The sequence below is a fragment of the Phascolarctos cinereus genome, unplaced genomic scaffold, assembly GCF_003287225.1.
Source record: "Phascolarctos cinereus isolate Bilbo 61053 unplaced genomic scaffold, phaCin_HiC Scaffold_7;HRSCAF=346, whole genome shotgun sequence".
In the NCBI taxonomy this organism is placed as follows: Eukaryota; Metazoa; Chordata; class Mammalia; order Diprotodontia; family Phascolarctidae; genus Phascolarctos; species Phascolarctos cinereus.
The window spans coordinates 147,354,071-147,369,253 of NW_027556180.1; the positions used below are offsets into that span (position 1 = coordinate 147,354,071).

At 42.9% G+C, this 15,183-nt stretch overlaps 1 protein-coding gene across 3 annotated transcripts in view; it reads right to left on the reverse strand.

Moving 5' to 3' along the window:
• The window catches only part of DZIP1 (DAZ interacting zinc finger protein 1), an 87,094-nt gene extending 76,210 nt beyond the window's left edge, over nucleotides 1-10,884 (reverse strand). For all 3 annotated transcript variants that reach the window (XM_020965807.2, XM_020965806.2, XM_020965808.2), the window contains exons 1-2: nucleotides 10,795-10,884; nucleotides 10,034-10,615 (exon numbers count right to left, since the gene is read on the reverse strand). In XM_020965807.2, coding sequence (XP_020821466.1) covers nucleotides 10,034-10,615; nucleotides 10,795-10,797 — 585 coding nt within the window. In that variant the 5' untranslated portion in view covers nucleotides 10,798-10,884. The remainder of the gene's footprint in view (nucleotides 1-10,033; nucleotides 10,616-10,794) is intronic.
• Nucleotides 10,885-15,183: the final 4,299 nt, after the last annotated feature.

Consider the following 15,183-nt stretch of genomic DNA (forward strand, 5'->3'; position numbering starts at 1 on the left):
CTGTACATCAAGTGGTGCTGAGCTTGGCATCAGAAAGACTATCTTTGTGAGTTCAAATCTGTCCTCAGGTACTTCCTAGTTGTATGACCCTGGGCAAGTCACTTAACCCTGTTAACCTCATTTTCCTCATCCATACAATGAGCTGGAGAAGGAAATGGCAAACCACCCCAGTATCTTTTCCAAGAAAACCCCAAATGGGGTCACAAAGAGTTGCCCATGACTGAAAAAGACTGAAAAAATATGTGGGGCACTGTGTTAGGCACAATAAATACAAAAATCAGTCCTTTTGGGGCTGCTAGGTGGTGTAACTTATTGAACAACGGCCCTGGAGTCAGAAGGACCTGAGTTCAAATCTGGCCTCAGACATTTTCTAGTTGTGTGACCCTGGGCAAGTCACTTAATCCTGACTGCCTCAAAACAACAACAATGACAACCAATACCTCTACTCAAGGAGCTAATGTTCTATTAGGAAAACAACACGTATACAATAAATACAAGATAACTTCAGAGCAGTCAAGGAAGGCACTAACAGCTCAGGGGATGAAGACAGGCTGCCTATAACTAATAGCACTTGTGAGTTTCAAAGGAAGTCAGGGCTTCTAAGATGTAAAGGTAAGGAAAGCACTTTCTACTAACTGGAAACATCTTCTGTGAAGGCGTATAGCATGGACATAAAATGTTATGTGTGTGGAGAGAGCAGAACCAGACCTACTTATTCAGTGACTACAAGAACCACAACTTGGAAAGACTAAGAATTCTGAGCAATGCTATGACCAATCGTAATTCCAGAGAAAGCATACTTCCCACCTCTAGGAAGAGAGATCACAGGATGGCAGATCTCAATCCAGAAAGGATTTCAGAGGCCATACAGTCCAGTTTCCCTCAGACGTAAAGAAACGCAGGTCCAGGGAAGCTAGATGACTGACCAAGGTTACACTGCTAGTAAGCACCGGGTGTGGGATTTGAACCCAAAACTATTAAGCACAGAATGAGGAGTGTTTTCAGATAGGGCCAACATGTTTGTTTGGCTAGACTACACTTGATCATTAAAAGAGAAATCTTTTATTAATTTTTGGCGGGGAAAGACATTGTAAGGAAGTAAGAGAGAATGACAGTGATGCAAAACAAAGAAAAGAGCTATCAATAAAGCATTAAAAATGATTGGTTGGTTGGTTGTCATGTTCTCAAAGAGGACCAAAATGACATCAATATGTTAGAGTCAAGTTACAGTGCGTCCGACTGTGGCTAATCAGACTAACGTGAGCTCAGAATGTTTTACCACAGGCTGGGCACAAATAGTCCATGTGAACATCTGGGTTGGATTTTCTAAATCTTCTTATCTCACATTTACTTTAAGCTACTTCAATTTTGTTTTGCTCATAGAGCACAGTACCTTCTCTGATGAGGGCATGCCATGCTGGGTGGTCCTGTGCCAGTATCTCCCATATCACACAATCAATTCCAAAGTTCTTAAAAAGAGACCTTGAGAGTCTCCTTGTATCACTTTTTCTAATCACCATGTGTGCGCTTGCCCTGAGTTCTCCATAAAACAGTCTTTTTGGCAAGCATACGCTTGGTATTCGAACAACATGACCAGCCCATTAGAGTATCAATTAGACATTAAAAATACATGAAAGAAAGCAGAAGGAAGTTTAGAATGAAACAGAGTTAAACAGAATAGTATTGATGCAGTTAAATTTAACACATTCTTTAAAAACACTCTTGGAAATATTATCTTTTTTCAGTTACTCTTTTATATAGAAGTTCATAATAAAAAAAAAGCTCATAAAAAATTAAAATATTAAGTGTGAGGAACTGCAAGATTAGATTGCTCGGGCCGTAGGAAGAGGAATATTATATAATAAGGCTAGAAAGAAACACTGGGGCCAGGTTGTGAAGGTCTTTAAACGTCAAAGCAATTTATACTTGATTATAGAGGCAATAGAGAGTCACTTTAGCTTGAGTACGGGAGTGACATAATCAGACCTGTGCTTTAGGAATATCACTTTGATGGACTGGCAAGGATAGAGACTCACAGGAACACCAATCAAAATACAGCTGCAATAAGCCAACAGTGAGGTGATGAAGGCCTGGACTAGGGTGGTGGCTATGTAAGTGAAGAGAAGGAGGACAGGTATGAGAGATGCTGTGGAGGTAAAATCAGTAAGATTTAGCAACTGATTGGATACATGAGGTTATGGAAAGATATGGGCTGCATATACAGATGTGGGAATCATCTCAATAGAGATGATAGTTGAACCCGTAGGAGCTAATGAGATCAAGTGAGACAACACAGAAAAAAAAGAGGAGGCCCAGGGCAGAGTGCCTTATATACACAAATAGGATCTGGATGGCAGTCCAGCAAAGGAGACTGGGAAGGAGCAATCAGCCAGGTAGAAAGAACAGGGGAAAATTTCATCATATAACTCAAGGAAAAGAGAATACTCAGGTGAAAAGGTGGAGGTCAATAGTGTAAAATATTGCAAAAAGATCAAGAATGAAGACCGCAGCAAGAATGAAGACCGAGGCAAGACCACTGGATTTGGTGCTAGGCATAAAGTAAGTCCTATGTGTTAGTTATCATTATGATTATTATAACTGGGAGAAGGCAGTTTCAGTTGATGATGAAGTTGGAAGACACAATGAAAGAGAATGAAATGGAAAGAAAATGGAAGCAACAATAGCAAACAGCTTTTTCTAAAAGTTTCGCTATAAAAGAGAAAGGAAGCAGGTTACTGGACCGTAGCTTGCAGGGTGAAGTAAGGGTTTTTAAATGATGATGATGATGATGATGATGATGATGATGATGATGATATAGACATGTTTGCAGTCAGCAGGGAAAGAACCAGCAGACGGGGAGAGGTTTCAACTGAAAGACAGAGGGGAGATGAATAAGGGAGCAGTCTGCTGTAGGAGAGAAATAGAGGAGCTACTCAGGCAAAGAGAAGAGCCACCTCTTTACCAGGCTGGTGTAAAAGAGGAAAGAATGGGAGATAAACTCAAAGGGTTCTGGAGATGCAGAGTAGGGGAGAAGCAGGAACTCAGAGAATGGTCTCTACTTTCTCAGCAAAGGAAGAGGCGAGGCTTGTCTTCTAGGGGCTGATGGAAAAGGGTAATGCAGGGAGGTTCAAAGAAAGAAGAGGTTTTGTAATAACCAAGGGGGAAAGGGAGGTTCATCAGAGAACCAATTAGGGAATGTAAAAAGGATTTCCTTGTTATGATGAGGACTCAGTTCAGATTCAATAACTTAAGTACACAGTGGACAGTCAGTACGGTTGCATGACTTTCTTCAGCACCATTCACCATGCAAATAGGAGTGGAGGAAATAGAGTAAATAATACAAAGTTGGAAGGAAATAAGCATATATTAAGTGCCAACTACATGCTAGCAGTTAATCACTGTACTAAGCACTTTAAAAATATTACCAATCATTTGATCGTAATTCCAGAGGAAGCATATTCCCACCTCTAGGAAGAGAGATCACAGGATGGCAGATCTCAATCCAAAAAGGATTTCAGAGGCCATATAGTCCAGTTTTCCCTCAGATGTAAAGAAACGCAGGTCCAGGGAAGCCAGATGACTGACCAAGGTTACACTGCTAGTAAGCACCGGGTGTGGGATTTGAACCCAAAACTATTAAGCACAGAATGAGGAGTGTTTTCAGATAGGGCCAACATGTTTGTTTGGCTTGACTACACTTGATCATTAAAAGAGAAATCTTTTATTAATTTTTGGTGGGGAAAGATATTGTAAAGAAGTAACCCTGGGAGGAAGGTGCTATTATTATTCCAATTCTACAATTGAGGAAACTGAGGCAGACAGCATTTAAGTGACTAGCCTGTATCTGAGACCACATTTGAACTCAGGTCTCCCTGACTCCAGGCTCTGCATTCTATCTACTGAACCATTTACCTGTTAGAGTTTGGCAAGGTATGAGGAGTGAAAACCCAAAGGGGTAAGAGATTTGAGAACAGAGGGATAACACAATATTAAACTGTTTACAGTCAAACTCTTGGTATCATCATCATCCATAACAATTGAAACTCCATGATCCAGACCTCTGATCCCTTCCCTTGCCCACCTGAGAAATTAGAGGGCCAGTTTATTCCCTATTCTACACATCAACATTATCTCCCATTCTCTTTTCCTATGTCCTAGTCTAGGGATTCTTAACCTTTTTTTGTGTCACGGACCCCTTTAGCAGGCTAGTGAAGCTATCAACCCCTTCTCAGGATTACATTTTTTAATAACTGAAGGAAATGGTAAATTTCAGTTAGAGGTGAGTGAAAATAAAGATATAATTTCCACCCTCCAACCCAAGTGAATGAACCTGCTGAAGTCTGCCTGGGGCCCAAGTTAAGAAGCCTTCTCTAGTCTGACAAAGAGGTGGCCCTTCTTGCCAAGGCCGACTCTTCTACTTGGACCCTTGATCCCCTTCCCTCCCAGGGGACTTGCCCCTTCAATCACCCCCTTCCCTCAATCTCTACTCTCTCCTATCACTGTCTCCTTTCCTGCTTACATGCTCACATGTACCCATTCCTAAAAATCTTCTCTTGACCTATTTTCTCATCAAAACCTCATACTAGTTCTCCTCTTTTCTAAATCTGACTCCTTTCTAGGAGCTAAACTCCTGGGGAAAGCCATCTATACTTGTTGTCTACACTTCTGCACCTTCCACATGATTAAAACTTCTCTCTCCAATGATATCAGCAATCTCTTAATCACAAAATTCAAATCCCTCTTCTCCGACTTCTTTCCTTCTTAGCCTCTCTGCAGCTTTTGATACCATCATCCATTCATCCCTTCCTAGTAGCTAGCTTACTTTCCTCTGCTTTCATTATGGTGTTCTTTCCTGATTCTCCTCCTAGTTTGACAACCACTCCCCAGAGTCTTTGACCAGATGATTTTTCCCAACTTCTAAATATGGATGTCACCCAAAGCTTTGTCCCGAGCTCTTTTCTTCTTCTGTACTTCTTCTTTTAGTTGGTTAATAATTTCCCATGTGTTCAATTATCATTTCCACGCAGATGTTCTCAAATCTACACATGTGCCCCAACATCTCTCCCAAACTCCAGTCTTACATCACTAGAAATGTTCCACCTGGCTATCCCATACATCTCTCAAACACAACAAATCCAGAACAATTCATTATCTTTCCCTCTCAAACCCACCCGTCTTCCCAACTTGCCTGTTTCTGTCACAGACATCACCATCTATCCAGATCTCTCGCGTTCACAACTTTGATGTTATCCTTGCCACCTTGGTTTCCCTCACGCACTATATCCAAATGATTACCAAATCTTGCTGCTGCTACTTCCACAGTATCGATTCTCACTACTCTCTGAGAGAATTGGGGGAACTGGGGGAACCACGCTGACTCCATCTTGTGACTCAATTCTGGATCTAGTTCAGTTCTCTTTCTACTCAATTATAAATAAGTCTAGTTCAATTTCTGTAATGTGAGAAATCTTTATTCAATTACGGGCATTGTGAGAAAAAATTTATTACATTGTTTGAACCTAGCCTTGTACGGCTGGTAAGCTGGACAACCTCTACCTGTTGCTTAGAAACCCTTAACTAAAGACTTAGGTTATGCTGACCAAAAATTCAGTCAGATCTGAGGATTGATGGATGGAGTTTTCTCATAGTTACACATCTCAAGCAAACCATGTCTCATCCGAAAACTGGTCCTATACTGGTCAATCAGTTATTGTTTCCATGTTCTTTTGATAGAATAGACACTTGGAGCAGGGTGAGGGGGGGAAGATGTCTCTTTTTTTGATTTCAAGGAATTGCCCCTGCTCGCTCTTCCCCCTACAAACTCTTGAAACTTACTCATCTTTCCTCCAATTAGAAGTCATATTACCTCATCTTGTATCTTGGTTTATATACTGTTAGTTATTTTCTTTTAATGCATAAAAATTTGTCTCCCCTTGTATTTAGGGTCCAGTGCCAAGTTGAGGAGTCCTGGTCCCAATATGCTATGCAATTGGCATGCATTGCTTAATAAATGAATATGCTCAGAAGCTCAAACCTTTGTAGCCTCAGTTATTTCAGATTTCATCCACCACATTCCATAGCTACCATCTTAATTTGGGCCTTCATCAAGTCTTGCCTGAGGTATTGAAATGGTGTTCTCTTTGGCCACTGGCTTTCAAATCTCTCCCCAATTCAATCCATCCTCCACATAGCCGAACTACTGTTTGGCCTTTAAAGCCCTTCAGAACCTGGCTCCCACCTACCTTTCTAGCCTCCTTAAATATTATTCCCTTTCCCAAATTCTAATCTAGTCAAAAGCCTTCTTGTTCCTCCTCACATGGAGCCCTCCAAGTTCCATCCCTGTACCATTTCACTCATCCTTCATGCCTACAAGCCACTCCCTCCTCAACTCTGTCTAATGGAACTTCTTACTTCCATTAAGACTCTGCCCAAACACTACCTTGGGTAACAATCTACATTGGCGGGGGGAGTTTCCTTATTGGGAATTCCTTAAACCAATAAAATCACAGGTCTAGTCCCATCTAATTCCATCCCTTATTTACATGGGCACAGATTGTCTCCTTCAAATAGAATGTAAGCTCCCTAAGCGGAGGAACTGCTTCATCATTCTCTGTAACCTCACTACCTTGATGTAGATGATAGAAAGCCAGTCTCAGGATGCGGAATACCTGGGTTTAAGTGCCACCTCTGACATGTACTGGCTGTGTGCCCATGGCAATTCATCTCACCTCTCAATTTTCTAGGCAACTCTGTTAAGATTACAGGTTGCAAAGGATGTGCCAGTCTTCACTGGGGAGAAGGCGAAGAAGAGAAAGCAACAAACATTTATATAGAGCCTACTAGGCGTCAGGCACTGTGCTAAGCTTTTTGCAAATATCATTTAAGTTGATCCTCACCACAACCTTGTGATATAGCTGCTGTTATTATCCCCATTTTACAGTTGAGGAAACTGAGGTAAACAGAGGTTAAGTGACTTGTCCAGGGTTACACAGCTAGTAAAGTGTCTGAGGCTACATTTGAACCCAAATCTTCCGGACTCCCAGCCCCATATTCTATCCACTGAGCCACCAGCTGCCTCAGAAAAGAGTTTTCTCGTCCACACGTTTTGTATACCAATGACATCACTGGTCCAATACCTAGTCTTAGAATCCACCACAGTGCCTGATGAATAACAGGTGCTTAATGAATGCTGATTGGTTGATTAATCAAGCTTTGACTTTTCCTTCTCCCACTTCCCCACACCCACAGACAATAAGTTGACAAGTTACTTCTACAACATCTCTTGAATCTGTCCCCTTCTTTTCACTCACAGGGCCACTGAGTTAGTTCAGGCCTTCACCTTTCACCTCAACTATTGCAATAACCTCTTCAGTGGTCTCCCTGCTTCTAGTTTCTCTCCTCCAACTCCTCTATCACACAGCTGTTAAAAATAATCTACCTAAAGTCTGACCTGTTCCATAAGATGCCTTACAATCAACAGCGGCTCCCTATTGCCTGTAGGATAAAAACCCATCAAAATTTGGCTCCAGTCTACCTTTCCAGTCTTACAAACTCTTATTCTTCCTTGGCCACTCTATGTTCTGGCCAAACTGGCCGAGTTATTGTTTCAAACAGAGATCACACTACGCTTGCCTCTCTTTGCCCAAACTATTCCCATATTTGCAACGCTCTCCCTCTCGACTTCTGTCTTCTAGAATCCCCAATTTTTCAAAGTTCTGCCACCCCCTACAGAAAGTCTTCCTGATACCCCTCATTCTTGGTTCCTCCCACCCCTGGAAATTACCTTGTATTTTCCAATTTATTTCTCTTTCAACATGCTGTAATCCCAACCCCTCTCCCTCTAAAATGTAATGTCATTGAGAGCAGAGACTGGTGTTTTTGTTTCTTCAACACATAGTACAAGTGTACTTGGTATACAAGCAGCATGCAAAATGCATAGGACTTACTTCACAAGCACTGCTGAACTGAATTCATTACGTGATCTTTAAAGTCCCTTTCAGATCTAAATATAAGATGCTAGGAATTATAGCTTAGCATAAGGGATCGAAATAGTGCCCTAGAATCATTAATAAGAGTTTATATTTTGCTCAAACTATTCTGCTTAAAAAGGCAGGAAAGCATTTATATATTATAGAAAAATTTTAATTCAGTTTGGAAAACTGGGCTATCCAGAGAACGGAGCAAGGTTCCATAAACGCAAGGTTTTCGTGTACTCTTATTAACAGTAATCCAGTTGTCAGAGTCACTGATTCCATAAGAATAAATGCGAGTGGACTCTATGTGGCTTGGGTGGGGGTGGGGGAGAACATGGAGAATTCTGACTGTACCTCTGAATTTTTCAAACAAAATAAATATTCTCAACTATCTTTTCTCATCATTTTCATCTCTCAAGTTTAGGCAATTTCATACATTCCTTTAGGCCCTCCTTAAAAATACACATCCTCTTTAAGGTATAGTACAACAATAAGTAGCTCAGTAGCATGGTCAATAGAGCACTGGGCCTAGAGTCAGGAAGACCAGAGTTCTGGTCCCACTTTAGAAATTTTTTAACTGTGTAACCCTGGACAAGTCCCTTAACCACTATCTGCCTCAGTGTCCTCAATTGCAAAACTGGGACAATAATAGCACTTACCCCGCAAAAGTTAAATGAGATAATATAATGTGCAAATAGTAGGTACTTAATAAATGCTTGTTCAGTAGGGATTTGACTAAGGAGAGAATAATTTCTCAGCTACTACTTGTAAAATGGAGAAATTAGGGAATGCAGTGGATAGAGCACATCTTCCTAAATTCAAATCCAGCCTCAGCTATATGACCCTGGGTAAGTCACTTAATTCTGTTTGCCTCAATTCCTCATCTGTGAAATGAGCTAGAGAAGGGAATGGCTAACCATATCTTTGCCAAGAAAACCTTAAATGGGATCACAAAGAGTTGAACACAACTGAACAACAGCAAAAACAGTAAAACTGTTTATGTGGCCTCCTATAACCTTAGTAACAACTCACCGTTAATCTGTATTCCAGAATGACCTCTAAGTCCTTTTAGGTGATTTTTGCACAGTAGGCTAACATTTAGGATAGTGGTTCCTAATGATTTTTGTCCAGAGAACCTTTTTCAACCACCAACAAAACATGTAAACCCCCAGAGTAACTAAATATTCTTCTCATAATATTCAAAGCAATTTTTCCTAATTAAGGTGCCATTAAAGAATTTTTAGCAAGAACCTCTCATACTATCTTTGTAATCATAAACCATTAAATGGAAAACACTAACTTAGGATATGCTTTTCAATTTTATCAATCTGATGTTTAGAAATTTTCCCCAGGGTAACTTCCATAGATTTTTTAGGGGGAGGAAAACTCCCAGGACAGTTCAACTTTGGTTAAATATTCAATAATTGTTGCAGTTCTTCAACTTTCAATCCCTCCATAAATAAGCATTTATTAAACACCTACTCTATCCTGGGCCCTGAAGATACAAAGAAAAAAGAATGATACAATCCCTCTTTAAAAATAACAATAACATTCTATTGCAAGGCAAAATTCCTGAAAACTTAACAGTTCCCAACCTTTAGATGATTTACTTCAATTGATATATATATATATATATACAAATACATATATATATATGTGTGTATATATATATGTGTGTGTGTGTGTGTATTTACTTTTTTTTAATTTCATCAGTTATGAGGAGACAGAGAAGGGTTTCTAGCATTATACCTTGCAGATGCTTCCAATAAAAAGTCATACCCTGCCACTGTTAAATTAATCATTCATCTTGTAGTTTACAATGGAAGAATTCATGTGCCATCTGTTCATTAAACCTATTCACCTAGAAGCCCTGGAAACTATTGCATTCGTTGAAATGGGTTATTTTCCTATAACAGGATATGCATTCCAAGGCTGGGAGTGGGGGGAGAGGAACGTGCCTTGTGTTAGCCAAGAAAGCAACCCTGTACAAAAAATAGGACTTATCAAACAAAACAATACAGCTTGCACCTTTCAAAGGCTAACCGAGTGCAGTTGCCTACCTGGTAATAGCTGGCTTTTGCCTCAATCATCATCTGCTGAGTGGTGATCATCTTCTTCCTCCGTTTGCACTCGTCCTTCAGCACCCGCATCTCCGCCGCCTGTTTCGCCAGCAACTTCTTGCCCTGCTCCACGTCGGCCAGGGCCAGGCGCAGCTTCTCCTCCAAGGCTTGCAGCTGGGCGGTGAGGAACTCCTGCGAGTGCAGCAGGTACTCAATGGTGAATTGCGCCAGGCGGACGAGCTTCAGCAGCACCGGGTCCACCCCTGATTGGCAGTGATGGCATTTCTCGTCTTCCAGCTTGCAGAAGGTGATGTTCATGATGTTCTCCTGCAGGGTGAGGAAGTCCAGCTCGCCGGCGACCTTGTCCACGTCGATCGCGCTGAGCCGCCTCCAGTCCACACTCTCGAGCCGAGGCCGGAATTGGAAGAAGGGGAAGGGCCCAACGCCGGCCGAGGCCATGCCGGCCACGCCGGCCACCGCGGCCCCAGTGGAGCGGGACGGACAAGGCAGCGTCGAGCTGGAGGTGGGCGCCTGGCCCTCTTGGCCGCCGGCAAACGGATAGTAGACGTGCTTCTGGAAGGGCTGCAGAGGGGGATGGCAGGGAGAGAAAAGAAGAGAAGAGAAACAAGGACGGTGGCTGGAGACTGGTCCCGAGCGGCGCTAGGAGGTTAACGGGCGGCTGCCCGCAGGGACCCCCGAGCCGCGGCATACCCCGCCTCCCCGGAGGGCTCCATCCAGCCTGCCGCCCAGCTTCGTCTTACCATGTTGGTGCGCCAATCCCTCGGCTGCAGGAGGGGGCGGGCGCTGGTGCAGCCTCCTCAGGACGGAGTCTCTGCTGCGTCTCCGGGCCCCTTCTGGCTCCTCGAGCCGCCGCCGCTGCCGCCGCAGTCTCGGTCCCGGGAAGAAGATGGGTTCCCAGGCTGCGGCGGCGGCGGCGGCTTTGGCCTAAGGTCCGGGCGTCCTGGCCGTTGCTATGGCAGCGCCCCGGGGCTGCTTTGGCCCGGGGCGGGAAGGCAGGCTGCTGCAAGAGCGCGGGCCGCTGCCCCTGCAAGGAAAGCAGGGGGCGGCCAGAGTAAGGGCACGGAGACCGCCGACCGACCCCCCTCCACTCCACCCGCGAGGGTAACTGCAGCCCACTAGGTGTCCTCGCCTCACCCAGTGAAGCGCAGAGCCTCTGCTCCAGCTTCCAGGAGAAACGCTATTTTGCACGAGTCTCCAGCACATTTGGGGTCCTGGTTCGTGCTAAGTGACTGCCGCCCTCTGGTTTTTCCTTTGTCCAGTTCAATGCAAATCAACTGTTAAACCTAGAAAGATATCCACTCACCTTTTGCTTTGTACGAAATTGATAAGGGGGCATTCGAATGTTGCTTTAAGTAGCGGAGTTGGGGGTGGAAAGGTTGGTGTGAAGAGAAATCCTGGGTTAATATTGCTTCGAATTTATATGCAGAGGTGGTAGAGCCAAAGATTTAATATATGGTACTCATAGCCCAGGCTTACCTCGAAGGCAACATAGGTGAAGGAGGATGTGAGGAGTGGGCAACATTTAAAAAATGCACCATCTTATAAACCACATTTTAAAAACTTTGAAGTCTGCTCTACACAGCAAGCAGGGTTTTGTACTGCTTTACTATTGTGCTGTTTTACCATTTGTTTTACTAAGTTAAACCCCACCTGTTACAAGGGAAGGTTTAAAACCTCAGGTGGCTGCAACATTAGGGGGAGCAATTTTCCAACCTTAACTAGGATTCACACGGTTTGCTGTGGCTCTGAGAGTAGTCATCTACTAACTTCAAAAAAACACGTATTATATTAGGCCCTTATCCATAGCCCTATGCCTGCCCCCGTTTGTAGAAGTTGCCCATTTGAGCAATGGAGTAATAGGCAAGGAAGACAGAATTTTATTATGTTGCTGTAAAATTTTAGTTTTATACAATAAGTAACCTCATTTGCTCGTCTTGTCTGTGACTTTTTAAAAATATATCGTTAAATGGACTTAATTTGTAATTTGTGACTCTAACTCCACAAAAATCTCTTTATGTTGTTTCATACCACAAGTAAAATTTAAAACACATTAACTGAAATGATGACATAATTTATAAGGCATTGCTAGATTACATATGCTTATAAAATTATTCAGTATAGTGTTTCAGATATTCATGACCATATGGTGACACCGACTATAAAGTTTTAATCAGAAATAAAGTTTATAGGAAGTTTTATATCTTATGTTTGATTTTTTAAGAATTTTTATATCTTATGTTTGATTTTTTAAAATTATATCTCCTCATAATATTGATTTAAGGAGCCCTTCTTCCTCCGTGAGTTCACAATCCAATTATAATTATATTTAAAGAAAATTACAAAACAATTAGGTAGTGCAGTAGATGGAGACTTGAAACTGTAGTCAGCAAGTCCTGAGTTCAAATGCAGCCTCAGATGATCACTAGCTATGGAACCCTGATTAAATCATGAAACCTCTGTTTGCTTCAGTTTCACCTGTAAAATGGGGATAAAACAGCACCTCTATCTCAGGGTTGTTGTGAGATTCAAATAAGATATTTGCAAAGTGCCTGGCACACAGTAGGTGCTTAACAAATGTTTATTCCTTCCACCTTTCCCCCAATGTGACTATTAATTTCTCCTGCAATAAAATAGTTTTTCAATATGTTGAAAAGTAAATGTAGAGAGAGGGCCAGATGGTCAAAAAAAAATTCACAGGTTGAGAGACAAATATGATACAGTAACGGGTGCTGGTCTAATCTGTCCACCTTATATTTCACCTTGAACAAAGACACTTCCCTTCTCTGTGATTCAGTTTTCTCATCTTTAAAATGAGGTGAATGAACTATCTCTCCAGTCTTTTTTTAGCTCTAACAATCTATAATTCTATCTCACTTAGCTCAAAGGGAGATATCAATACTCAAGTAAGGCAAGGTTACACTACCATTTATTTTATGTTTGGGCTCCATCCTTCCAGTTTCTGATCCTAGTCAGATCACAGACTTAGAACTAAAAGGACCTTTGAAATTAATCTAATCCAACCTACATATTTTATAGATGAGGAAATTAAAGCTCAGAATGGTTAAATGACTTGCCCAGTGTCTGCGGCATAGTCAGAATTTGAAAGTAAGTCCTCTGTCTCAAATTTTGTTGATTTTTACTGCACCCCATTGCCTTGCTTTTCAACTTTCTAGGCTGGTTTGCAGTTACTATAGAAACAAGCACTTCTAGGAAAAGCTGAGCTTAATATATAGCCTAGATCAATAATCAGGAAAGGGATTTTTTTTTCTTCTTCCTTAATAACTAGAAAGACTAAGAGAAGAAAATAGTTAATAAAATGGACCTGAGATTTCAATGGTATAGAGAAATACTGGTTGAGGAAACTCCTACTAATTCATGTCACCAGTTTCTCTGGAGCCCCTAGAACACTTGGTGGTTAAGTGACCTGCCCAGGGTCACATAGCTACTATGTGTCAGGCTTAGAATTTGAATAAGTTTTTCTAGTTTCAAGAAGTTTTCTATCCACCACACTACAGCCTTTGCAATTGATTCAGAATAGTCCTCCAGCTGGAACTCCCCTAAGAAGTAATATTGCATGAAGGAGAAGATTTTAGGTTTTCTAGACAATATGAAATAATAATTTTTTTAAAAGTTCAGGAAAAATCATACTGTCCAGGAAATGAAGGCATGAATGTTGACAATTCTTAGACCTACTCGTTTCTCCTCCAGTCTCTGGCCTTTGCAATGGAAAGATGTGGTGAACCAATAACAGGGAAGAAAAAGACACTCGTCCCGAATATTTAAGGAGGAAGACTTTAAGTGGAAGAAGAGAAGGGGAGGGCTCATTTCTAATCAGTGGATGCTCTGTTCATTTCTGTGAATCCTCCACCAAGACTTTGCCCCTATGCTGGTCTGCTCTGACTTAGGTCACAAAATGGCTGGTCCAGGAAAAGGGGGAGAAAAAGCATTCCCCTCCTCGCGCTTCTGCTCATCTCCACCGAGCTCCCCAAACAGCTGGGACTTTCGGCAGAGGCCTCCCTCTCCTGGGTGCAATGTGCACAACACCACTTAACTACCCGCCCTTCTCGCTTCCCCACAGTAGCACTTGGCCCCAAAAGACAAAGGTTGCAGTGAGGGGAGTTCCGGTTCAGGTTCTACATCCCCCACCCCTCGCAACTGAAAGGAGAGCTGGGAATAGAAACCACGACAGCCACGCATGGGGAGGATGCAAAGAAAAACAGCGGAGTGGGAGATCCCCTATCCCAGAGAGACGAGGATATGGAAGGAGGCAGATTCTGGATGGCTTCAGGGAGTCCAAGCAAATAGCACAATTCAAAGGCTGAACTCACTGGTGCACCCTCCCCTCCCGCCTTTCATTACCCACTCCAGTCCCCCCATCCCCACCGGGAGCCTTGGTCTCTCAACTCCTTTCTAGCAGCGACTCGAGAGCATCCCGGCCCCCGCAGCTGAAAGAGGCATAAGGAAAAAAGAGAAGGGGGTGACACGCAGCCATACAGCTGGCGCTTTCCTACCGGGGGGGACCCCCCTCAAGGAAGCAAAGAAGAAACTTGGGGCTGGAAAAGGCTCCTGCTGCCTCCCTTTCTTTCAGATTGGGCAATGAACGTGATGCCGTAGGGCTGGACTGCGGAGAAGCCGAATGATTGATGCCTTACCCAGCCCTCTGGCCGCCTGGAGCCGTGCTGAAAACAGCTTCCCTTCCAAACTCAGGCTTCTCCACGCCCTCCCTTCCGTTCTCTTTTCTCTTCTACTTCTCCTCCTTTTCGGCTAGCTGGGCTGAGCTGTGCGCATACCGCAGCACTAAAACATCCTCCACCAATCCAGCCTCTTGTTCAGACACGTGGTTCCTCGTGCCCGAGCGGGATGCTAGTAACCCGGGTGAACACTTTTCGAAAGAAATCGTGTGCAGACTTGCTTACTTGGGCTTGGTACGGATCAAGATCTGGGCTAGACTAGAGCAAAATTGTGAAATAGATGCCTGGGCGCCATTCCAGTTCACTCCACCCAACCTGGCACTCTTACTGCTCCTTTTCTCACTCACCCTTTCGCCCCTCCCTCCCTGCCCCAAACCCACAGTCTCTGATAGCCCCATACTTCAAGACTAGTACTCAATTGTTACATTTAAGATGTTA